Source organism: Elephas maximus, chromosome 6 (genome assembly GCF_024166365.1).
Source record: "Elephas maximus indicus isolate mEleMax1 chromosome 6, mEleMax1 primary haplotype, whole genome shotgun sequence".
Classification (NCBI taxonomy): Eukaryota; Metazoa; Chordata; class Mammalia; order Proboscidea; family Elephantidae; genus Elephas; species Elephas maximus.
Window position 1 is genome coordinate 138,174,132 of NC_064824.1, and position 24,927 is coordinate 138,199,058.

Here is a 24,927-nt window from a genome sequence, read left to right on the forward strand (position 1 = left end):
TTTTTTTTTTTTTTTTTTTTTTGGTACATGCTCCAGATTTGACAGTAGACATAGATACCTATCTACCTGGGATATTATACAGGTACAAATACTCATATAGAGACGGACAGAGAAATGACAGACACATCCCCACATGTGTGTACTCACGCACCCTCCAGATGCCAATATCAATTCCTTTTTTTATTGTAAAAATATAGAAAACTCAACATAAAGTCTTAAACATACTTTGAATACTTAAGTATCGAACCAAAGGGAATAAAGAAATCCAATAATTCATTATGCTAATTCAGCAATGGTAATTACTAAATTATAATTTATCACTCTTATAAACAATAAACTGTTTCACGTGAAACAATTGGACACACAGTGGTTCAATTTAAAGGCACCCTGGTGGTGCCGTGATTAAAGAGCTCGGCTGCCAACCAAAGGGTCAGTGGTTCGAACCCACCAGCCACTGTGCAGGAGAAAGATGTGGCAGTCTGTTTCCATAAAGATTACAGCTTTGGAAGCACTAGGAGGCAGTCCCGCTCTGTCCTGTAGGGTCGCTGTGAGTCAGAATGGACTCAACAGCAGTGGGTGTGGTTTGGGGGTTCAATTCACAAAGTCTTAAACACCAAAATTCAAGCTTATGGTCAGTGTTCTCTGAAACTGATTAGATAGCTTTGGCTTTAACCAATGTATTAAGTTCATACAGGGGACAAGTTCCTTTATCTGGCAGGAATTTATCCTTAGTAAATAATCACCGACTCACCCAGAGATTTAGAGATACGCGTGTTCTTTACAGCACCATTCGTAACAGAGGATAATGGGAAGGACCTTACGTGTCCTTCCACAGCGGAGCTGATAAGTAAGTTGTTGCTGGTGGAATACTATGCAGCCGTGTAAAATGATGGTGTGGGGAAAGACACAGCAGCCTTGAGGACAGTGATATACTGTTAGGCTTAAAGGTGATTTCAAAGCAGTATCTACTATGCTGTCTTTTTAAAAGTACACAGATGTGCTTAGAAAAAAGAAGCTAGAAGACGATATTAAGATGTTACCAATGTCGAACCGTGGGTGGTCATACCCTAGTTTATAAATTTTTGTGTTCCTCTTTTCGCTCTCTGTATTTTCTAAATTTCCTGCAGTAAGCATGTGCTGGGGTTTGTTTATCAATTTTAGAGAAGATAATACAGGGTGAGGTTGAGAAGCTGAGCACCCAGCTCCACCTCCACGCCCCTCCCTGCCACCACGAGGGTTAGTTACAAACAATTGTAGCAGTTTGTTGCTGTAGCAACTGAGCTGATCTTAAAATGAAAAGCCAATCAGTGAGGGATGATGTGTGGCACAGACGTGGTTTCCTGACGAGGAGTTGGGAGATATATCCCCCAGCGCTGATTAAGCCCTGACCCTTGGCTTATAAGCAGATTATTTCTTTCTCATTCTTTAATCTTCATACCAAGCAGAATCAAGGCAGGAAAAGCACATCAACCAGTTACATTCACCAAGTGGCAGTGGGTCTCGTGTTCACTCACAAACGATCCAGAACTTAGCTCTCGCCTCGTTGCTGGTAGAGTGGGTCTCGTCTGGTCAGTTTTAATATGCGCTCTTTCTTCTGGAGTATAATGAGTTCTTGGTCAGTTACCCTTTTTCCTAAAGACGTCAGACGAGTAGTCATTGTTTGAACATCACCCGTGTCCTATATATGTCCGTGATCTGTTTGATTTTTCCCTGCCATTACTCACAAGTATGCTGCTAGCTCTCAGAGCTCTTACAGTTTGCATTTGTCCGTCTTCTTCTTTGCCCAGTCGAGACTGACCAGTCAGAGCGAAGCCATGGCCCTGCAGTCGATACGAAACATCAGAGGGAATTCACACTGTGTGGACTGCGAGACTCAGAGTAAGTGTGTGTCGGGAAAGGGGGACTGGGCTTGGGCCCGTGGGAGGCGGGCTGCTGCCCTTGTTGCAGTGAATCTATTGTATCCAGCATATAAGGTTTAATACGTGATTTCGTAGCTCTTAAGGAATTGAGTCCTTGCCTTCTGTACGGGAGACCTGGGTTCAGTTTCCAGCCAGCACACCTCATGCACAGTGACCGCCCATCTGTCAGTGGAGGCTTGACTGTTGCTGTGCTGCTGAACAGATTTTAGTAGAGCTTCCAGACTAAGATAGACTAGAAAGAAAAGCCTGGCAATCAACTTCCAAAACTCAGCCACTAAAAACCCTACGGATCACAGTGGTCTGATCCACAGCCAGTCCTGGGGATGGTGCAGGACTGGGCAGTGTTTGGTTCCATTGTGCAGGGCCAACTCAAAGGGAGCGAACAACAACAAGGAGTTGAACTATTTTTATTTGGATGTTATTTTAACACAATGCCCTTCACATAAAGTCTCCCTGACAGCAGCGTGCCCTTTTCCGGGTACTCCTGAGCGCTCTGTGAGTCTTGGTTGTGTCTCAGGCATCTGGATGAGCTGGGATCCCACCTCCGGGGCCACGGAGACAGCTGCCAGCCTAGATCCTTCCAGTACATGGGAAGCAGCCATTCGCTTAATCAGCGATCACTTGTGTATTTGCCTTTTCCATAAAAAATAGAGTGGAATTGATTAATTCCTGCCCAGAGATTTCTGTTTACTTATTGTGGTTGTTTTATTTCAAAATCATGTGTCATGGGCTGTGCCATCAAGTGGTGTCTTTTTCGTTTTTTATTGTGCTTTAGGTGAAAGTTTACAAACCAAGTCAGTCTCTCATACAAAAATTTAGATGCACCTTGCTATATACTCCTAGTTGCTCTCCCCCTAATGAGACAGTACACTCCTCTCCACTCTGTATTTCGATGTCCATTCAGCCAGCTTCTGACCCCCTCTGCCCTTTCATCTCCCCTCCAGACAGGGGCTGTCCACATAGTCTCACATATCTGCTTGAGCCAAGAAGCTCACTCTTCACCAGTATCATTTTCTATCTTATGTTGTTGTTGTTAGGTGCCGTCGAGTCGGTTCCAACTCATAGCAACCCTATGCACAACAGAAAGAAACACTGCCCGGTCCTGCGCCATCCTTACAGTCCTTGTTATGCTTGAGCTCATTGTTGCAGCCACTGTGTCAATCCACCTCGTTGAGGGTCTTCCTTTTTTCCACTGACCCGGTACTCTGCCAAGCATGATGTCCTTCTCCAGGGACTGATCCCTCCTGACGACATGTCCAAAGTATGTAAGACGCAGTCTCACCATCCTTGCCTCTAAGGAGCATTCTGGCCGGACTTCCAAGACAGATTTGTTCATTCTTTTGGCAGTCCAAGGTATATTCAATATTCTTCGCCAACACCACAATTCAAAAGCATCATTCTGTCTTATACTCCAGTCCAATCTCTGTCTGAAGAGTTGGCTTTGGGAATAGTTCCAGTCCTTGGCTAACAGACTATTAAGTCAGGTCTTTTTATGAGAATTTGAGGTCGGCATCCCACTACTCTCCTGCTCCTTCAGGGGTTCTCTGTTGTGTTCCCTGTCAGGTCAGTCATCAGGTGTAGCTGGGCACCATCTAGTTCTTCTGGTCTCAGACTGATGTAGTCTCTGATTTATGTGGCCCTTTCTGTCTTTTAAGCTCATAATTACCTTGTGTCTTTGGTGTTATTCATTCTCCTTTGCTCCAGATGGGTTGAGACCAATTGATGCATCTTAGATGGCCACTTGCTAGCATTTAAGACCCCAGATGCCACTCACCAAAGTGGAGTACAGTATGTTTTCTTAATAGGTTTTATTATGCCAATTGACCTAGATGTCCCCTGAACCCATGGTCCCCAAACCCCTGCCCCTGCTACTCTGGCCTTCAAAGCATTCGGTTTATTCAGGAAACTTCTTTGCTTTTGGTTTAGTCCAGTTGTGCTGACTTCTGTATTGTGTGTTGTCTTTCCCTTCACCTAAAATAGTTCTTGTCTACTATCTAATTAGTGAATACCCCCTCCCTACTTCCCTCCCCACTCTCGTAACCACCAAAGAATATTTTCTTCTCTGTTTAAACTATTTCTCGAGTTCTTATAATAGTGCTCTCATACAATATTTGTCCTTTTGCTACTAATTTCACTCAGCATAATGCCTTCCAGGTTCCTCCATGTTATGAAATGTTTCACAGATTGATCATTGTTTTTTATCGATGGGTAGTATTCCATTGTGTAAATATACCATAATTTATTTATCCAGTCATCCATTGATGGGCACCTTGGTTGTTTCCATCTTTTTGCTATTGTGAACAATGCTGCAATGAACATGGGTGTGCATATATCTGTTTGTGTAAAGGCTCTTATTTCTCTAACATATATTCCAAGGAGTGGGATTGCCACACCATATGGTAGTTCTATTTCTAGCTTTTTAAGGAAGTGCTAAATCGATTTCCAAAGTGAGTGTACCATTTTACATTCCCACCAGCATTGTATAAGTGTTCCAGTCTCTCCACAACCTCTTCAAGATTTATTATTTTGTGTTTTTTGGATTAATGCCAGCCTTGTTGGAGTGAGATGGAATCTCATTGTTGTTTTGATTTGCATTTCTCTAATGGCTAATGATCATGAGCATTTCCTCATGTATCTTTTAGCTACCTGAATGTCATCTTTAGTGAAGTGTCTGTTCATATCTTTTGCCCATTTTTTAGTAGGGTTATTTGTCTTTTTGTTGTTGAGTTTTTGCAGTATCATGTAGACTTTAGAGATCAGATGCTGATTGGAAAAGTCGTAGGTAATCTTTTTACTCTTTGGGTGAAGTCTTTGGATGAGCATAGGTGTTTGATTTTTAGTAACTCCCAGTTATCTAGTTTCTCTTCTGGTGTTTGTGCATTGTTAGTAATGTTTTGTATACTGTTTATGCCATGTATTAGGGCTCCTAGCATTGTCCCTATTTTTCCTTCCATGATCTTCATCATTTTATATTTTATATTTAGGTCATTGATTCATTTTGAGTTAGTTTTTGTGCACGGTGTGAAGTATGGGTCTTTTTTCATTTTTTATGCAGATGGATATCCAGTTATGCCAGCACCATTTGTTAAAGAGGCTGTCTTTTCCCCATTTAACCAACTTTGGGGTTTTTTGTTGTTATTGTTGTTTTAATATATTAAGTTCACGACACACTAAGGAATTTGAACTGTTGCAATCAGAGATCACTGCTTGAAGTTGCCCACTTTAACGTCAAGCTTTCTGTTGTGTGATGTGTCCTGTTATTTCCCATTTGAGAGAGTCGCTTTGTTTCTTGTGTCCTGTAGGGTGGGGACTTACCTTTAAATCTTTAAATGTATCCTTAGCACAGTGTTGGGCACATTTGGTAAACTTTTTCCATTAATACTTTTTTATATATATAAAGCAAAGGACGCTTGTGGCGCAATTATTAAGCACTCAGCTGCTAACCAAAAGGTTGATGGTTCAGACCCACCCAGTGGCTCCTCCGGAAAAAGACCCAGCGATCTTCTCCTATAGATTATAGCCTGAGAAACCCTATGAGGCAGTTCTACTCTGTCACATGGGGTCACTGTGAGTTGAAAATTGACTCCACAGCACCTAACAACATTTGTGGCATGGTGGTTAAAGCGCTTGGCTGCTAACTGAAAGGTCAGTGGTTCGAACCCATCAGGCACTTCTTGGGAGAACGATGTGACAGCCTGCTTCCATAAAGATTTACAGCCTTGGAAGCCCTGGGGGGCAGTTCTACTCTGTCCTGTGGGGTCACTAGGGCACAGAATGGACTCAGAGGCAATGGGTATTTTCTGGTTCTTTACATACATATATATTTTTTAATATATATGTATAAATTATGAGGATGGTGCAGGACCAGGCAGTGTTTTGTTCTGGTGTGTGTAAGGTTGCTATGAGTCCGAACCAACTTGATGGCATCTAACAACAGCAACCAAAAAAAAAAAATACATAGAGAGAGAGAGTAGGATATTTAGGCTACGGAAATGAAGTTCCAGCAACAGAGCAGGTCCTGGCACCAAGCTGGGTACACCTGGGGAGACAAAGATGAGCATGGTGGGGAACAGGCTTCAGAGCCTGGAGACCAGTGGGTGAGGCCAGCGCCCAGGGACCCTGAAACCAGTTGCCATGGAGAAAGGCTGTTAGGGAGCACTTGGCATCATTGTGATTTAGAGCAGACTTCATGGAGGAGTCGGCATTAAGCGAGGCACTGGAAAATGGGTAGGATTTGGACAGATGGCCGTGACTGAAGGAGTCGTCTTGGGCAGAGGGAGCAGCTTCCATAAAGGACATGAAAATGCAGGACTTGTATCTCAGTTTCTCTGGGCGCATTTAGGAAGGCAAGAGATGCTCAAGCTGGAGAGCTGGTTAAAGCCAAGGGGGGGTGAGGGTTTTAGTGGAGCCCAGGAAAGACTTTCATTTGTGAGCAGAGGAAGATCCTTGGGGCTTTCACAGCAGGGGCGAGATGGGCTCTGAGCTGTACTTTGGGGAGATTGAGCTGGCGCTGCCATTTCAAATAGATTGAAATCGGCCAAGAGAAGGAGGCCAGGAAGGGGAGGCTGATGGGCTAATTACAGTCAACTGAAGAGAAGGAGAAAACCCTGATGGTGCAGTGGTTAAGAGCTTGGCTCCTAACCAAAAAGGCGGTTTGAATCTACCAAGTGCTGGAAACCATGTGAGGCAGTTAGACTCTGTCCTATTGGGTCACTATGAGTTGGAATTGACTCGATGACAAAGAGTTTGGCTTTTTTGGTTAAAGAGGAAGAAGGAGCCCTGGTGGCACAGTGGTTAAAAGCTCGTCTGCTAACCAGAAGGTCGGCAGTTTGAACCCATCAGGCTTTCCTTGGAAACCCTGTGGGGTGGTTCTACGCTAGTGTGTAGGGTCGCTATGAGTCAGAACCACTTGGCGACAGTAGGTAAAGATGTGGAAATATGGGTCAGTCATCCTGGGCTGTTGCAGGTAAGGGGGATGGGGGAGAACCATTTCAGGAGAGCTCCTTGGCAAGGAGGAGAAAGGACAGATTTGGCGTCTGTGTCTACTGCGAAGACAGCCTTCTCAGAAGTCATCCCTCTCAGGCTCGGGACAGGGTCCCTTCAAGTATCTTGGAGTACTTTGTTTACCTTTTTTGTTGTTTGTGTTTTTAAACTTTACTTTCAAAATGCATGGTGAAAGGCAGTTAGAAGAGAATAGTAGATTATCACAAGTGTGTTTTTTCGTAAAGAAATTTACAAAGATCATTAACAGCCCAAAATGCAAGAAATAGTAGACGATCCGATAGGAGAAACGTTGCCAAGTGTCTCCATAGAATATCTAACGATTCCTTTCAAAGAGACAGTTCCACTGTTTTTAGTTTAGTTTAGAATTGCTGTAATGTGTAGCCGTATAGAATTTTTGTAGCTGTATAAAATTGCTGTAGTAATAAAGTTCCCAGTTTTGAGTCAGGCTGAGGGCCAGAGAGGTGAGGTGAGACAAAGGTGGACAAAGGAACATGGTATTTGGCAATTAGGAGGTTGCCAGAGTCCTTTCTGAAGTAGGGAGGTTGGGCCTACGAATGCAAACGGTGGAGGGGGTATGGGGAGGGGTCCAAAAGGGAGGCAGGCTCAGGGGAGGCTGTGGGACAAGATTGTTTAGACGAGGCCACCTGAGCAGATACTCAGAGACCAGTGGAACAAGCAGAGGGAGTTTGATGATTCAGGGGAGAAAGAAGGTAGCAAGCCCCCAGACCTTAAAAATGCTTCTTCACTGCCAGGCCTGTGCCGAGTCCTCACGTGTGTTTTCTTTCGACCCTGTAATGGCTGGTGCCGCGCCAGGTCCCATTTTATAAGTGAGGAAATGAAGGGTCTGAGAGGCCAAGTAATTTGTCTGAGGTCACAAAGGAGCAAGTTATATAGCAGGATTCAAACGAAGCTCTTCAAGCTGAGCCTGCTGTGTTTCCTCAGAGAACAAAGGCCTGAGCAGACCAGAGAGGCCGAGATCAAGGGCACCAGTAGATCACACATTGGCAAAGCTTTTTGAAAGTAAAAATATCCAATTTTGGTGAAAGTGCTGGGAACTGTGCCACCCACCTGCTAATGGTGACGTCCACAGGGCAGTTTGGCAGTGAACGTAGAAAGCCTCTGAAGAATAGATGCCCCTCACTCCAACTTAGATCTTCAGGAACCAGACCCATGGAAATGAGCCAGGCAGACACAAAGATGTTCATCACAGCATTGTTTAGAAACATTCCAGAGGTCAAAAATTGACCATCAGTTAAGTAAATAAAAATGTCTCCTCATAGTGAAGTAATATGCAACCTGCAAAAATTATGTTAAAATATATGAGTTGAGATGGAGAAACTTCGTAATGCATTGTTAAATGAATAAGGGTTTAGGGCAGTAAGTCAAGGAGACCCCAGGGAATCTTTTGGGGTCTTTTTAGGGGATTATTAACTCCAGTTATCTTTGACCGGGAGGGTCTTTGGGGATTTGGGTTGTCTAGTTTTTCCATAGTGAGCATGTACGTCTTAGGAAATTTGGACATTAGGTGGTCTACGTTTTTGTCATGTTCAAGAAGAGAGAGCAGTGGGGTCAAGAGGATCCATTTCTGTCCTGGGCTCCCTGTTCCCTTTCATCTGGTTTTTCTGCCCCTTTCTGCCTTCTCATCTTTGCTTTTAGGCAAATCGTGTCCTTTTGGTCTTGTGTAATTGTTATAAGGAACACATTCCCCTTGGGTGTCATTGCTTATTTTATGGTCCTTTCTATTGTTTGACTGAAACGTAGTCTACAAGAATGGCTTCAGTTCCAGGTCAGAAGCGTCCCTTAGGGCCATAGTCTCAGGGGTTCCTCCAGTCTCTCTCTAAGACCAGTAAGTCTGGTCTTTTTTTGTGAATTTGATTTTTTGTTCTGCATTTTTCTCATGCTCTGCCTGGAACCCTCTGTTGTGATCCCAGTCAGACTGATCGGTAGTGGTAACAGGGCACCATCTAGTTCTTCTGATCTCAGAGTCATATAGGCTGTGTTCATGTGGTCCATTAGTCCTTTTGACTAATGGCTCCCTTGAGTCTTTTGTTTTCTTCATTCTCCTTTGCTCCAGATGGGAAGAGACCTATAGTTGAATCTTAGAGGGCCACTAGAAAGTTTTAAAGACCCCAGACAATACTTATCAAAGTAGGATGCAGAATATTATCTTTATGAGCTGTGTTGTGCCAATTGACGTAGGTGTCCCCCAAGTCTATGGTCCTTCACCTTTGAGCCTAGGAACTTCATTGCTTGAGGTGTTTGGTTATGTCTAAGAAGTTTCCGTAACTGTACCTCTTGTGTGCTCTATTGTCTATATTAATGTACATGCAGCACCTACAATCCTGTATGTAGAAATATCCACAACCAAACCTATATCTGCAGCTGGGTGTGCTCCCTTACACCCTCCCACACCTTTTTAGCATACCTATCTACCTATGCATCCATTCATAAATTATTACTTGTTAATACTGTTGTTGCAGAATTGTCTATGTTAATTACCATAGTTGCCTTTTATTCTTGCGTTCCTCTCAGGGTCTTCCTTTGCCTTGGTCATATTGCACCAACTTCCCCCATGTTGTGTATTGCCTTTCCTTTCATCAGTATTAACACGTGTCTTCTAACTAGTTAGTAATTTTCCCTCCCTCCCCGTCCCATCCCTGGTGACCATCAAAGAATGTTTGTTTTCCTGTGTATAAACCTTTTCTTGTTTCTTTATAATAGTGGTATGATACAATAGTTGTCGTTTTGTGATTGATTTATTTCGCTCAGCACAATATCCTCCAAACTCATCTATGTTGTGAGATGTTTCATGGATTCACTGTCACTCTTTATTGTGTAGTATTCCATTTTGTGTATGTACCACAGTTTTTGTTTATCCATACATCTGTTGACGGGCACATAGGTTGTTCCTATCTTTTTGCTCTTGTGAATATTGCTGCTGTGAACATGGGTGTGCATATATCTGTTTGTGTCGTGGGTCTTACTTCTTTATGGTATATACCTGAGAGTGGGATTGTTGGATCATATGGTATTTCTATTTCTAGCTTCTTGAGGAAAACCCATGCTGTTTTCCATAGCAGCTGTACCATTTTGCATTCCCACCAGCAGTGTATAAGACTTCCAGTCTCCCCACAATATCACCAACATTTGTTATTTTCTTTTTTTTTTTTCAATTAGTGCCATTATTGGGGTGAGATGAAATCTCATTGTAGTTTTGATCTGCATCTCTAATGGCCAATGAACGCGAGTATTTCTTTGTGTGTTTGTTAGCCACCTGAATGTCTTCTTTGGTGAAGTATCTGTTCATGTCCTTTGCTCACTTTTTTAATTGGATCATCTTTTTGTTCTTGAGGTGTTGAAGTTTTTTATAAAGTTTAGAGATCAGACCATTGTCAGATATGTTGTAGCCAAAATTCTTTTCCCAGTTCGTAGGTTCTCTTATTACTCTTTTGGCGAAGTCTTTTAATAAGCTTAAGTGTTTAATTTTTGTCGTTATTGTTAGGTGCTGTTGAGTCAGTTCCAGCTCATGGCGACCCTATGTACAACAAAAGGAAACCTTGCCCGCTCCTTCGCCATCCTCACAATTATTATTCTTGAGCCCATTGTTGCAGCCACTGTGTCAGTCCATCTTCCTCATTTTCACTGACCCTCTACATTTAATTTTTAAGAGGTTGTATTTATCTAGTTCATGTCTGTGCATTTTTAGTTACGTTTGGTATTCTATTTATGCCAAATGAGGGTCTTTAGTGTTGTTCCATTTTTTCTTCCATCCTCTTTACAGTTTTAGGTTTTATATTTAGGTCTTTGATCCATTTGGAGTTAAACTTTGTGTATGATGTGAGGTATGGGTCCTGTTTCACTTTTCTATAGATAGACATCCAGTTTTGCCAGCACCATTTGTTAAAGAGACTGTCTCTTTCCCTCTTAATGGACTTAGGCCCTTTGTTGAAGATCAGCTGTCCGTAGGTGGATGAGTTTATATCTGGGTTCTCGGTTCTGTTCCATTGATCTATGTGTCTATTGTTGTACCAGTACCAGGCTATTTTGACTGCCATGGTTGTATATAGTAGGTTCTGAGATCAGGCAGTGAGTGTGAGGCCTGCTGCTTTGTTCTTCTTCAATAATGCTTTACTTACCTGGAACCACTTTCCTTTCCATTATAAATTTGGTGATTATCTCATTAAAGAATGCCATTGGAATTCAGATTGGAATTGCATTATATGTATAAATCACTTTGAGTAGTATTGACATATTCACAATGTTTAGTCTTTGTATCCATGAGCATAGTATGTTTTTCCACTTATGTAGGTGTCTTTTGGTTTCTTGCAGTAGTGTTTTTGTAGCTTTTTCTGTATAGGTCTTTTATGTCCCTGGTTAGATTTATTCCTAAGTATTTTATCTTTTGGAGGGCTTTTATAAATGGAATTGTTTTCCTGTTATCCTTTTCCAGGTTCTCTTTGTTGGTGTATAGGAATCCAACTGGTTTTTGTATGTTGATCTTGTATCCCACTACTTTGCTGAATCCTATTCGTTCCAGTAGCTTTCTTGTGGAATCTTTGGAATTTTCTACGTATAGGATCATATCATCTTCAAATAATAATAGTTTTACTTCTTTCTTACCAATTTGAATACCTTTTATTTCCTTTTCTTGTCTATTTGCTCTAGCTAGGATTTCCAGTACAATGTTGAATAAGAGTGGTGATAAAGGGCATCCTTGCCTGATTCCCATTCTCAAAGGGAATGCTTTCAGTCTCTTTTTCTGTTGAGAATAATGTTCCTATTGGTTTTGTATAAACACCCTTTATTATGTTGAGAGGTTTCCCTTCTATTCCAATTTTGCCAAGTTTTTTTTATCAGGAATGGGTGTTGGGCTTTATCAAGTGCCTTGTGTTGATTGAGATGATTATGTAATTCTTTTATTTATGTGGTGAATTACATTGATTGATATTCTAATGTCAAACCATCCTTGCATACCTATTATGAATCTCACTTGCTCATAATGTATTATTTCTTGATATGCTGTTGAATTCTATTGGCCAGAATTTTGTTGAGAATTTTTGTATTTCTTATTCATGAGGAATATAGGTCTGTAATTTTCTTTTTTGTGGTGCCTTTGGCTGGCTTTGGTATCAGGGTTATGCTGGCTTCATAGAATGAATTCAGGAGTATTCTTTCATTTTTTATGCCCTGGAATAGCTTGAGTAGTATTGGTGTGAGTTCTCTGAATGTTTGGTAGAATTCTCTAATGAAGCCGTCCAAGCCAGGGCTTCCTTGTTGGTGTTGGGAGTTTTTTTAATTACCTTTTCAATCTCTTCTTTTGTTATGCACATATTCAATTTTTCTACTCCAGTTTGTGTTCAGGTAGGTACTATATTTCTAGAAATTTGTCCATTTCCCATAGGTTTTCAAATTTGTTTCAGTATAATTTTTCATATTATTCTATCATGATCCTTTTTTATTTCAGTTGATTCTGTTGTAATGTCATTCATCTCATTTCTTATTTGGGTTATTTGCTTCCTCTTGTGCTTTGCTTTTGTTCGTTTGGCCAGTGGTTTGTCAATTGTATTGATCCTTTGAGAGAACCAATTTTTAGTTTTGTTGATTCTTTCTGTTATTTTTCTGTTCTCTGTTTCATTTATTTCTGCTCTAATTTTTATTATTTCCTTTCTTCTGGTGACTGTGGGCTTCTTTTTGCTGCTCTCTTTGTATTTGTTCAAGTTGTAGGGTTAATGTTTAGATTTTGGCCCTTTTTTTTTTTTTTTTTTTTGGTGTGTGCATTTATTGCTGTAAATTGGCCTCTGGGTGCTGCTTTTGCTGTGTCCTAAAGGTTTTGGTATGTTGTGTTTTCATTGTCATTTGATTCTAGGAATTTTTTTTATTTCATCTTTGAAATGATAAAAGGTGTTACTGAGTTTCCATGCATTTGATTTTTTTTCCCCCTTGCTCTTCCCTCTTAACTGATTACCACGTTTACAGCATTGTGATCAAGGAAAATGCTTTATATTGTTTCCATGTTTGGGGTTTTATCAAGGCTTGCTCTGTGTCCTCTTCTGGAGAATATTCCATGTTTGTTGGAAAAGAATGTATACTTTGCTTCTGTTGGGTGGAGTGTTCTGTATATGTCTATGAGATTGAGTTGGTTGATGGTAGTATTTAGATCTTCAGTATCTTTGTTGAGTCTCTTTCTAGTTGTTCTGTCCTTCACCAAAAGTGGTGTGTTAAGTCTCCTACTATTATTGTGAAACTGTCTATTTCTCTTTTCAATGCTGTTAGTTTATATTATGTATTTTGGAGCCCTGTAATTGAGTGCAGATATAGTTATTATGGTTATGCCCTCTTCGTGGATTGACCCTGTCTGTGATTGTTATAAAGGGTAATTGTAATTGCCCTTCCTTATCTTTTATGTTGGATTTTGCCTTAAAATCTAATTTATCAGAGATTAATACTGCCATTCCTGCTCTTTTTTGGTTATTGTTTGCATGATTATATTTTTTTCCATCCTTTGAGTTTTAGTTTGTTATGTCTTTATGTCTAAGGTGTGTCTCTTGTAGACAGCATATCAGTGGCTCTTTTTTTTTTAATCCATTCTGCCACTCTCTGTCTCTTTACTGGTGCATTTAAGCCATGTCAGTGTGATTATCAATAGGTATGAGTTTATTGCTGTCATTTTGTTGTGCTTTGTGTCTGTGTGGCATTGACAGTTTCTTCATTCTGTTTAATTTTTTTGTGCTGAGTTCTTTTTGTTTATGGATTATTTTTTCATTTCTTTAGTTGTTGATTTTGTGTTTACTATGTTTTTCTTCGTTTTTATTTTGATGAGTAGGCTTATTAACTTTCTTTGTGGTTACCTTGAAATTTTCCTTTATCTTCCTAAGTTTAAAGCAGCCTTTTGTTTCTTGATATCACCTTGACTTCCTCTCCATGTGAAAGTTGTATAACACACCATTTATTCCCCCTTTTTGTTTTAATGTTATCATTTACAGATTGACATCTCTGGTTCCCTATTTTCAGTCTTTCAGTTTTTTGTTTGTTTGTTTTGAGGGTTCTTTATCTGGGTTGTGTCCTAATCTCAGGTCATCGTCTGATATTGTTGGTTCTCTGTGTGAAGGACTCCCTTTAGTATTTCTTGTAAGGCTAGTCTGGTTTTCACAAAGTCCCTGAGTTTCTGTGTATCTGGAAATGTCCTAATTTCATCATTGTATTTGAGAGACAATTTTGCTCGATATATAATTCTTAGCTGGCAATTTTTTTCTTTCAAGGTTTTATATATGCCATCCTTTTGCCTTCTTGCCTGCATGGTTCCCCTTTGTAGGTGACTTTTTATTTTACCCAAGCTGCTCTCAGGATTCTTTCTTTGTCTTTGGTTTTGACAAGTTTGATTATGATATGCCTTGGTGACTTTCTTTTGGGGTCTGTCTTGTTTGGGATTTGTTGAGCTTTTTGGATGGATATCTTCTTGTCTTTCACAGTATTAGGGAAGTTTCCTGTCAGCAATGCTGACAGTTCTCCCTGGGTGCCCCCCCCTTTTTTTTTGGCCCCCTCCTCTTCTGGAATTCCAATCACCCATAGACTTTTTCCTCTTCATAGTGCCTCCCATAATTTTTAGCCTTTCTTCATTTTTCTTCACTTTTTTTTCTAATTTTTTTCTCAAATTGTTGTCAAGGGATTTCTCCTCTATTTCACTGAATCTGTCTTCCATTGATTCAGTTTTCCTCCTGTATCCTTCTATTGAGTTGTCTATTTCTGAAATTTTATTGTTAATCTTTTAGATTTCTAGTTGCTGTTTTTTATGGTTTGTGATTGTCTATTTTGTCATTTTGTTCTTGTATTTTCCTGAATTCTATTGTTTGGGTTTTCCTTGATCTCTTAGAGAATCCTATATATTAGTATTTTTAATTCCTTGTCAGGTAGTTCCATTACCATCTCTTCCTCCAAAAGGTTTTCTGGTTCTTTATTTTGGTCACTTCCTGGAGCCTTCTTGTCCTGTTTCTTTATGTGATTTGATATTGTCTTGTTTTCTCTGAGTCATAAAGGTGCTGTTATATTTATTTATTATATGTTTGCTGCATCCTGATTTTTTGTTTTGTTTTGTTTTGATACATCCCAGTAGGTGGGGTGTCCATGCTACTCTAGTTGCTAGCCTGGCTACACTGGGACTGTTACCAGCTATTTCTGGGAGCATTGGTTAGTAACTGGGTGTGTGAGTGTGGGTCTCTGTTCTCTGGTCTTCAGGGTGGTTGAGGATGTAGCCAGCATTGCTGTTTAGGTAATGTGTCTGTTCAGCCAGTCACTTGAGCATGGGTGCAGGGAGCATTCTCAGTGGTAGCTGGGTGAGATGTTATGTGTGTGCACTGCTGGTTGCCAGGTTGGCAGGGTGAGGGTGCCCAGGTTGTCAGTCACCAGGTAGGTGGTATGGCACCCTCAACTGATGGTCCCAGGTGGGTAGGGCAGCACAGAAGTGGTCAGAGCATGCACAAGCCTCCGGTTGGGGAGGGGCAGTACAAAGGACAAGGCAGGATGGATGCCCCCAGATCATGGGTGCCCTCTGGAGGGCATGCCCCTGTCTGCTAGAGCTCTATGCAGAGGAGGGTGTGCCACCCATCCTCAGGTCCCCAGCACAGGTGGCTAGAGGGGATAGGAGGTGCCACTGGTCTGCAGACCCCCAGCATGGATGGTTGGGCGTTGGAGTGGGTGCCCCCAGTTTGTGGGCTCCCAGTGCCAGTGGCTGGGCAGAGCAATGGGTGCCGCCAGTCTGTGGACCCTCGATGCAGGTGGCTGGGTGTAGGAGCAGGCATGACTGGTCCTTGAGTCCCCAGCGCAGTTGACTGGGTGGAAGAGGGGATGCTATCGGGCTCCCAGTACCGGTAACCAGGCGAAGAAGTAGATGCCACCCGTCCACAGGTCCCAGCTCTATGGCTGGGCTTAGGAGCCATATTTGTTAATGGTGTGTGTCTCTCTTTCCTCACTGAAATTTTTAAACATGCCCATTGTGTGACTAATGAAAACGTTGATGTGCCAGCAGTTGCCAAGCTAGCTATGGAGGACATTACAGCTTTGGGAGTGACACAGAGCTGGGGTATCACTCAGCTACCCCTCGTACCTCTTCTCTTTCCCTCTATCAGCAACTCTCCAGTGGATGCCAGCTCATACACAAGTTTTTCCATGAACATCTGCCCTCTTGAGCTGAATGCTGCTATCGACATATTGGGAAGTGTATCTCTCCATCCGAACCAACACTCATAATTGTTTATTGGGTGCGAAAGGAAAGGAACTCCCATTATGTCAAGAGCAGGCTTGGCTTAAGGCAAAGTTTTGAAAGTTGCCACGAACCTGTCAAACCTTTCAAGACAGGGAGCATTTCCATGGGATTCTAGGAAGGGGCTGCTGGACATTGAGTTGACAGAGTCCTGATGATTCATTTTGCTCAGAATCCAAGAGCATCTGGAGCCACTCACAATGGTCTGATTGCATATCCGGCTCCCTGTTCCTCTTTCCGCAGATCCGAACTGGGCCAGTTTGAACTTGGGTGCCCTCATGTGCATTGAGTGCTCAGGGATCCACCGAAATCTTGGCACCCACCTTTCCCGTGTCCGCTCTCTGGACCTCGACGACTGGCCTATTGAGCTTATCAAAGTGATGTCATCCATTGGGAACGAGCTGGCCAACAGTGTCTGGGAAGAGAGCAGCCAGGGACGGACGAAACCCTCACTAGACTCCACAAGGTAGGAACCTCGGAAGGCGTGTGGTTACTAATGTATTTGGGCAATGGTTAAACCACTGGAAATGGCCCTAACAATAGCCACCTTTGGAATGGCCCTGGTGACCTATAGGAATGCTGATTAGTCCAGCGTGGAAATGTCCATATTTAAATTTGGTCTTCAGCAGACATAGATAATTCAAACTCCTTAATTTTTTATGTTTGTTTTGAGGCCTTGGGGATTCTTCTCCTCCCCTTAGAAATAAGTTTCTAACCTTATGAATATATTACTGTAATTAATACATTTCTAATAGGCATAAGCTGTGCTGTTAACACTAATTAGGATTTTTTTATTCTTGAGTTCTATTATTTTTATATCTTTGATAAGCATCTCTTCAGTGGGCGCTCCCCTCCTACCCCCCCGCCAAATAAGTGAGTTTATGGTAACAAAATGCATTTTAATGTTAAAATACATTTCTAACACATTTAATCAACCAAGTATGGCATAATGTGTGGTGACTCCTCATTAATGTTAACTGCTATCCAGTGTAAAAATCGCATTTATTTTGAGGCCATTTAGATTCACATTTTTCATTTGCAGCTATTATAAACCGTTTCTGAGTATACATGCATATTTAATGTTACTAAAAGGTGATAAAGTTGTATGTCCTCTCAGAAGTCCTATTTCACAGAAGGAGTTTCTGGTACACTCACAACAGACCAGTCCATCTCTATAGCTGCCTGAAGGAAGTGGGTGTGTGGGTGTGTCTCCCGAACATGAAGTAGGGGTTTAAGGTTTAGGGTTTGCTTTCAGCATTCCCTTCTCAAGTTGTGAAGAAATGAAGGGATAGAAAGTGACTCCCATCAATAAAAACCAAAAAACCAAACCCATTGCTGTCAAGTCGATTCCAACTCGTAGTGACTCTATGGGACAGAGTAGGACTGCTCCACAGGGTCTCCAGGGAGCAGCTGGTGGATTTGAACTGCCTACTTTTGTTTAGCAGCTACAGCTCTTAACCATTGTGCCACCAGGGCTCAGATACAGTGAAACTCCAAGTAGAATTCTATGGCGAGGCCCCAAGTGAAGGATAAGAAATCACCTTCTACTGTGGGGTAATAATAACATAAAAGTGGTGGGTGGACTTGATTTCATTAACACTGAAAAGTGAATTTGCCGTGTCACCTTTGGTTCATCTCAGAGAATGAAGCCAGGGTGTGAGTCTTCCTCCTCCTATTGGATGTTTTGGGGCGGGGGGCTGGAAGGTGCAGAGTGGGTGTTTGTTTAAAATTGCATCCCGTCTGATATGTGCATTCTTTATATATGAGTTAAACAATGTAATGTAAACTTGGGTAACTTTATCACAAATGGAGGAAATGATACACTTTAAAAAATTATTTATCTGGATTTGTTTAACACTAACATACAGAAATACGCTGGGTCATCAACTGTGAGCATTTTTAAAAGATTAATTCATGTTTTAATGTCCATTTTTTTAGATATGGTATCCTTAAAGGATATTTCAGTTCTGAAAATCAAAAATGATTGGAAATTGGATTGAATTTAATGTACGGATGCAGAAAACATTGAAATAAGTTGGAAAAAAAACACCTTATACACCTTACCTTGTATGTGCAAAAGAAGCATATGTGCTATCTTTAATATTCTGAATGAATTAGAGAAGTTTGTGTTTCTACTCACCATAATTAGTGAAACCATTTAGAATGATTAGAAACAAATGTGTGGGTTGATTTTTTTAACCAATACATATTTTATATTAATTTCATCTCTATTCTTAAGACTGTATACAAGTATTTTTATAGTTCTAATTGGTACATGTAAATTAATAAGTTCTTGAGTGTGTACCTTTCTCTTCTATCTGGTATTACGTATATCACACCTTCATAACATTAAGACATAGCAAAGTCTTCCTTTTTCGCCAAAAAAAAAAAAAAATCATTGCTGTCAAGTCAATTCCAACTCATAGCAACCCTGTAGGACAGAGTAGTTAACTGCCCCGCAGGGTTTCCAAGGAGCAGCTGGTGGATTCAAACTGCGACCTTTTGGTTAACAGTGGAGCTCTTAACCACTGTACCACCAGCTCCTCCTTTTTCACAAGTGGAGCCAAATCCCATCTTTTCTTGCGGTCACATTCACTCTCCTAAAGAGCAGTGCTCAGTTACAGTTGTTCTCCAGGGCCGAGGTGATGGCGATGATGATGTTGTTATGTGGTATTTCCAAAGGTAACTTTCGAATGTCTAAAACTTCACTAGTCTCTGAGAAGATATTTATGTATAAGAAATGAATGTTACTTTGTACCTTTAGGAGTTCTCCCAGGGAGTTTTGTTTCTAATTAAATTCAGCAAATACTCATTGAGCACTTTCTCATAGAAAGAAAAGATACATGGTGGTTGTAACTCTACAGTGATGGTGAGGAGTGTTCTTAGGACCAGCTGAGGGTGCCAGGTCTTAGAATTCAGAGAGTGGAGGAATTCCTACAGCTAGTGTGTTCTACAGAGGTTTCAATGGAGAGAAGGCACCTGAGCTGAGATTTAAAATAAGGGACAGTTTCCAGTGCCAAGGGGCAGAGAGTCTATGTGCCGGAGGATGCCAATGGCCTGGGCAAAGCTCACAACAGTGTGGGAAGTTTGGGAATCCTTGAGTCGCTTTCCATGGGGTTGGGCTCTGGGGAAAATGAGAGTGAGAATGGGTAGGGCCGAAAACAGAGTAAATGCCTGGGATGGCTTTGGAATGAGGTGCAGTGTTATGACAGTGAGTTTTGCAGTGGTGCAGAAGGTGAGTGGTGTGCTCTATTTATTTGTTCATGTATATTTTCCCTTGTTCCCAAAATAACAAAAGGGATAGAGACAAGAGGCCAGGTAGCCAGTTGAAAGTGTTGCCCCCATCCTGGCGGAATGTAAAGCCCTAGATACACTGTTACCACCCCCGTCTGGCAGTGTGTAGCACTGCGGTAGCTTGCATGTTGCTGTGATGCCGGAAGCCACACCACTCCATGGTGGCCAGGTTTCCACACAGCTTCCAGATTAAGACAGGCTAGGAAGAAGGACCTGGCAATCTACTTCCAAAAATTGTTGTTGTTCTTAGGTGCCAACTCACGGTAACTCTATGTACAACAGAACAAAACACTTCCTGGTCCTGTGCCATCCTCACAATTATTATGCTGGAGCCCATTGTTGACGCCAGTATGTCAGTCCATCTCATTGAGGGTCGTCTTCTTTTTCACTGACCTTCTCCCTTACCAAGCATGATGTCCTTCTCCAGGGACTAGTCCCTCCTGATATCATGTCCAAAGTACGTGAGACGAAGTCTCGTCATCCTCACTTCTAAGGAGCATTCTGGTTGTACTTCCTCCCAGACAGATTTGTTCCTTCTTCTGGCAGTCCGTGGTACAGTCAATATTTTTCACCAACACCGTAATTCAAAGGCATCAATTCTTCTTTAGGCTTCCTTCTTCATTGTCCAGGTTTTGCATGCGAATGAGGTGATTGAAAATACCATTGTTGGGCCGGGCACACCTTAGTCCTCAGAGTTACATCTTTGCTTTTTAACATTTCAAAGAAATCCTTTGCAGCAGATTTGCCGAATGCAGTAAGTCCTCTGATATCTTGACTGCTGCTTCGATGAGTGTTGATTGTAGATTCAGATGAAATCCTTGACAACTTCAATCTTTTCTCCGTTTATCATGATGTTGCGTATTGGTCTAGTTGTGAGGATTTTTGTTTTCTTTTATGTTGAGGTGTAATCCATACCGAAGGCTGTAGCCTTCTATCTTTATCAGTACATACTTCAAGTCCTCTTCACTTTCAGCAAGCAAGGTTGTGTCATCTGAATATTGCAGGTTAATAAGCCTTCCTCCAGTCCTCGTGCGTGTTCTTCATATGGTCCAGATTATTTTCTCAGCATACAGTTTAAATGAGTATGGTGAAAGGATATAACCCTGACGCATACCTTTCCTGATTTTAAACCATGCAGTATCCCTTTGTTCAGTTTGAATGACTGCCTCTAGGTCTACGTACAAGATCCAAAAATTAGGCAGTGAGTAAATACCCCGTGGATCACGACAGAACATTGTCTGATATAGTGCTGGAAGATGAGTCCCCTAGGTTTAAAAAAAAAAGGCACTCAAAATACGCAGTGGCTGCAACAGTGAACCCCAGCATACCAGTGATCTTGAAAATGGTACAGGATCCGTCAGTGTTCCATTCTGTTGTACGCTGGGTCACCATGAGTCGGAACCAACTCTTCCACAGCTAACAGCAACAGATACACTGTTAAAAGACACACACACAGCTCATCATAATACATGATAACAATTCAAACACCCACCATCATCACCACTTTCTGGATCTACCATCTCATTCATTCGGTGAAAAAGAAACCCTAAAAGCTGGGGCTAGAATTTCCATGTGGAATTCAGGTCATGAAGTGAGAACGGACCTCTAGTTTAGATGCTGCCTCTCCGGGATGAGAAGGAAGACCACACCCCAGCCTGTGGTCTTTCTGTAGAACCAAGAAGGTTAGTAGAAAACAACTGCAGGGCTGTCTCACTGAAGGCCCTAAACTAAGACTACAAAGAAATGTTTTAATAGATGTTTATCTAAGGAAAAGCCAAGGGCAATATATTCTGCTTGATTCTCTAAAAAGGGGCCCAGATGTTTACCCGAGAAGCCCCAGTCCATTCCATCTTGTTCAGAAGATTCAATCTGACAGTGGAACACAATTAAGAATGTGTCCTTCCTCCCCCCGCCCCCCAAACACACGCAGACTCTGCACCACAGACAAGCAGAACAGGACAGATCCATCCCCAAAGAAACAACCAGCCCCCAAAACAATGGTGCATCCGAGTCACCCAGACCTGAGGGTGAGCCAGGAAAACAGGCGCCTTTGAACAGCTGGCCAGCCTTCTGCTTGCTGTCCGCGCCCGATTAGGGCAGCTTCGGACAGCTTCTAATTGGTTCCAGGGACTCTCGGCCGCCCTGAGATCTGCCGTTCAAACTTGAGCAGCATGGTGATCAATAGAAGCTGACGGCCGCAGAGGCCATATTGACTTTCCATTCCTAAACGGGGGGATCATTAGTCAAGAAAAGCATCTTTTAATTACTCCCAGGAAGGGGAAAAGAAATCTTTTCGGGTGGATTCTGCAGCCGCTGCCATTTTTCCCCGTGCATTCGATATTAAATTTATCGTCACAGGAGGGGAGAAGATGCCATCGTACCCATGGTAATGGGGGGTTCATCTGGAGTGAGAAGTGATGTTGGAGTAGATCGATGCTACAGTTGAGTCCATCTGGGCAGGGATCAGAAGTCCCCTCTCTAATTGCTATTGATACCATTTAAGCACACGCTTAAAATAATCGATTTTAAATGGGGGTGCTGGAGGGGTGGGGAGGTGGTAGCAGTGGACAGGATTAACAAGATTTTAGGGGTGCAAGGAGAGGCCGTTTGCTGTCTGTAGGTACTCAGGGTGTTGAGTTTGTATATCATATATATAGTGTGTTGTGGTGGAGAATTGGGCTTTGTTCAGGTGTTGGGACAGATGGTATAATGATAGGCAGCATTCGCCGATCTCTTGGGTGACCCTTCCAAATGGAACCATAATAAGCTCAGAAAAACAAAAAACCAAACTCGTTGCCGTCAAGTGGATTCTGACTCATAGCGACGCAATAGGACAGAGTGGATCTACCCCGTAGGGTTTCCAAGGAGTGGCTAGTGGTGGATTCGAACTTCCAACCTTTTGGTTGGCAGGCTGAGTTCTTACTCACTGTGCCACCAGGGCTCCAGTAAGCTCAGAGGTAGCTATGAAAGCAGGCAGGTGAATATTTCTTGAGCAAATGAATGAACAGGTGAAAACAAGACAGACCAAGTTGGTCTGCCAGAAACCCGCACATCAGGTGCTACACCTTGCTGCCTCAGTGCCTCGGGTCCCTTGTGTGTTCAGAGTAAAAAGGGGGCTCTGACACCCCCAGCACACGGCACAGCCATCTCAATAAACAGCTGTACACCTGGTTGTTAACCTGAAGTTTCGCAGTTCGAACCCACTCAGCAGCTCTATGGAAGAGAGGCCTGTCAATCTGCCTCCGTGAAGATTACAGCCAAGAAAACCCTATGGGGCAGTTCTACTCTGTAACACACAGGGTCGCCGTGAGTCGGAATCGACAGGGCAACAGCCAACAGCAAGTGCTTTCACCTTCTGCCTGTGGCTGTATTTTAGGGGTTGCTCTGCTTCCCCGCAGCTGGGTTGTCCTGCTTTGTCATTGGTTCCTCTCCTGGAGCAGTATGTCGGATATACTACAGTGAGAATCATTTCCTACTATATGGAGGGGAGCCCTCTGGTGCCACACACAGGCCTCTTGGCAGAAGCCACACTCTGCCGGATGGACAGCTTCTCCACCTTCTTGTGCCATCTCTCCGTCCCCACATCAGGGCATCTGGCCTGGGAGGATCTGCAGAGGGTTCCTATTTGCATTTCAGCGCAGGTAGCCTATTTACCTGGTAGTGTGGGAGCCTGCTGATTTGGTCTAGGAAATCAGTGGGAAGCTGGAAGTGGTGAAGTGTGTTTTCAATTCCATGAAAGAGCTCTTGAGAGAAGCTCCCAGCGTCATTGAAATCACCGTCACCTCTAGGGTATCACTTGGAAGGGAACTGAGTTTGCTGACTTAGTACCCGTTCTCCGCCCCCTCCCCATTTTTTTTTAGCACCCTTTCTCTCCTTCTCATTGTTTGCAAGTTCACCTCCATGCCCAAACTCCGTTCTTGTCTTCAACCTCTAAAAAGATGGCACCTTCCATAGGAAGACTGGCCCGGCACCAGGAACCTGTGTGGGAGAAGCTGGCTGCCACGCTTCCAGGTGGAGACACAGGTCCCCGCGATGCCAGCCTGGCTCCTTTTGATTGCAAAGCACTGCTTTCATCTTATTTATGCACACGGCGATATCGATAAAGGGGAAATGTATCCAAACTGAAAATAATTGGATCCCTACAGCTAACTCTGAGATATTAAAAGCAGGACCACTTGGCTATGTCTTTGTCTTGTTGGGTTTGATCATCAGATCACAATCCCATAATCTCAGGCTCAAATTTCTGGCGTGAAGATGCGCTGTTACAAATGTGGCCTTGGGGAACACAGCTACCCACACGGCCCGGGGACCGGCTCAGCTTATTATTTTTCAACAGTTCTTGGCCCGAGAGGCAGTGTTTTGTCTCTTTTGAGCGTTCCTGTGCTTGACACCTTTTCCTGTTTTCTTTCTTTTAAAAAAAAAATAGGGAGGGGGAGAAATGAAAAAAAAAAAAGGACTTTGCCATGCTGACCAGAGCCCATCTGCATTTGGGTGGCATCTGTCCCCCACATGTCACTTCCCTCATTAACAAGCAATTGAATTAATTAAATGCTACTCAGAACACGCATAACAAGCTACCGGCAGTGTCCAAATTAGCACTGATAATCAAGGATGATTTCCTTTATTATCCTGCTAAGTGGTGTGCAGACTCTGATCTCCCTGTCTGCCCTCATCTATTTACATTCCCCCAGCTTCTGCCTTTGGAAACGGGGCTTCTCTTACCTAGTTAATTTGCCACGATCACCGAGCATGGCGGATGGATCCCTGCCCCCGCCGCCACCGCTGCCACCGCGCCGTCCCCTCCCCGGCTGCCCTCCCCCAGCCCCAGCCTTTGTATCTCCAACTCACTGATAAATTAAAGGCCACCCCTGTGGTCTCTCAAGTGAGTAATAGAGGCAGAAATTTCATTTTGCAACTGGCTGATTTAATGATCCAAAGGGTAATTAATGGCCTGATTATCTTAATGTTAAATATGTCCGGCAGCAATTACTGTGACCTCCCGCTTGTCAAGGTCCGGGATCTGCTCTTCTTTCAATTAAGTTCTCTGGGGCTTAATGGTATGAATAAACTCCTGATTCTATCATCCTGGACGCAGAGGGTTCAGGGAGCTGGGGGCTCATTTGGAGTTTTAATCAGCCTGTCTTCTACTCCAGCGATCAGAGTTAACAATTATAACAAGGACAGTTTAACTTTCTTCTTCCCCGTGCGGCAACCCCTGCCCCCGACCCCCAGCCCCGCACTTTTCTTTTGTTTTATTTTATTTATTTTCACGGGTTTATCTCAGTGCTCGGAGGGAGAATTCTGTGTGTGTCCAGGAAGCCGCTGCTACGTGAGGCTCGTCTCTTCCAATATAAATTATCATGTGAATGCCGTGGTTTTTCTATTTGACAGGCTTAATTAATTGGCAGGAGCCCCTGAAAATGACAGTGCCACTAATTGCAACTCCAAGCAAAT

At 42.7% G+C, this 24,927-nt stretch overlaps 1 protein-coding gene across 5 annotated transcripts in view; it reads left to right on the forward strand.

Annotated features, from left to right (window-relative positions):
• Positions 1-24,927, forward strand: part of AGAP1 (ArfGAP with GTPase domain, ankyrin repeat and PH domain 1) — a 661,010-nt gene that overhangs the window by 564,514 nt on the left and 71,569 nt on the right. For all 5 annotated transcript variants that reach the window (XM_049888501.1, XM_049888502.1, XM_049888498.1 and 2 more), the window contains 2 exons: positions 1,788-1,878; positions 16,423-16,645. In XM_049888501.1, the coding sequence (XP_049744458.1) occupies positions 1,788-1,878; positions 16,423-16,645 (314 nt within the window). The remainder of the gene's footprint in view (positions 1-1,787; positions 1,879-16,422; positions 16,646-24,927) is intronic.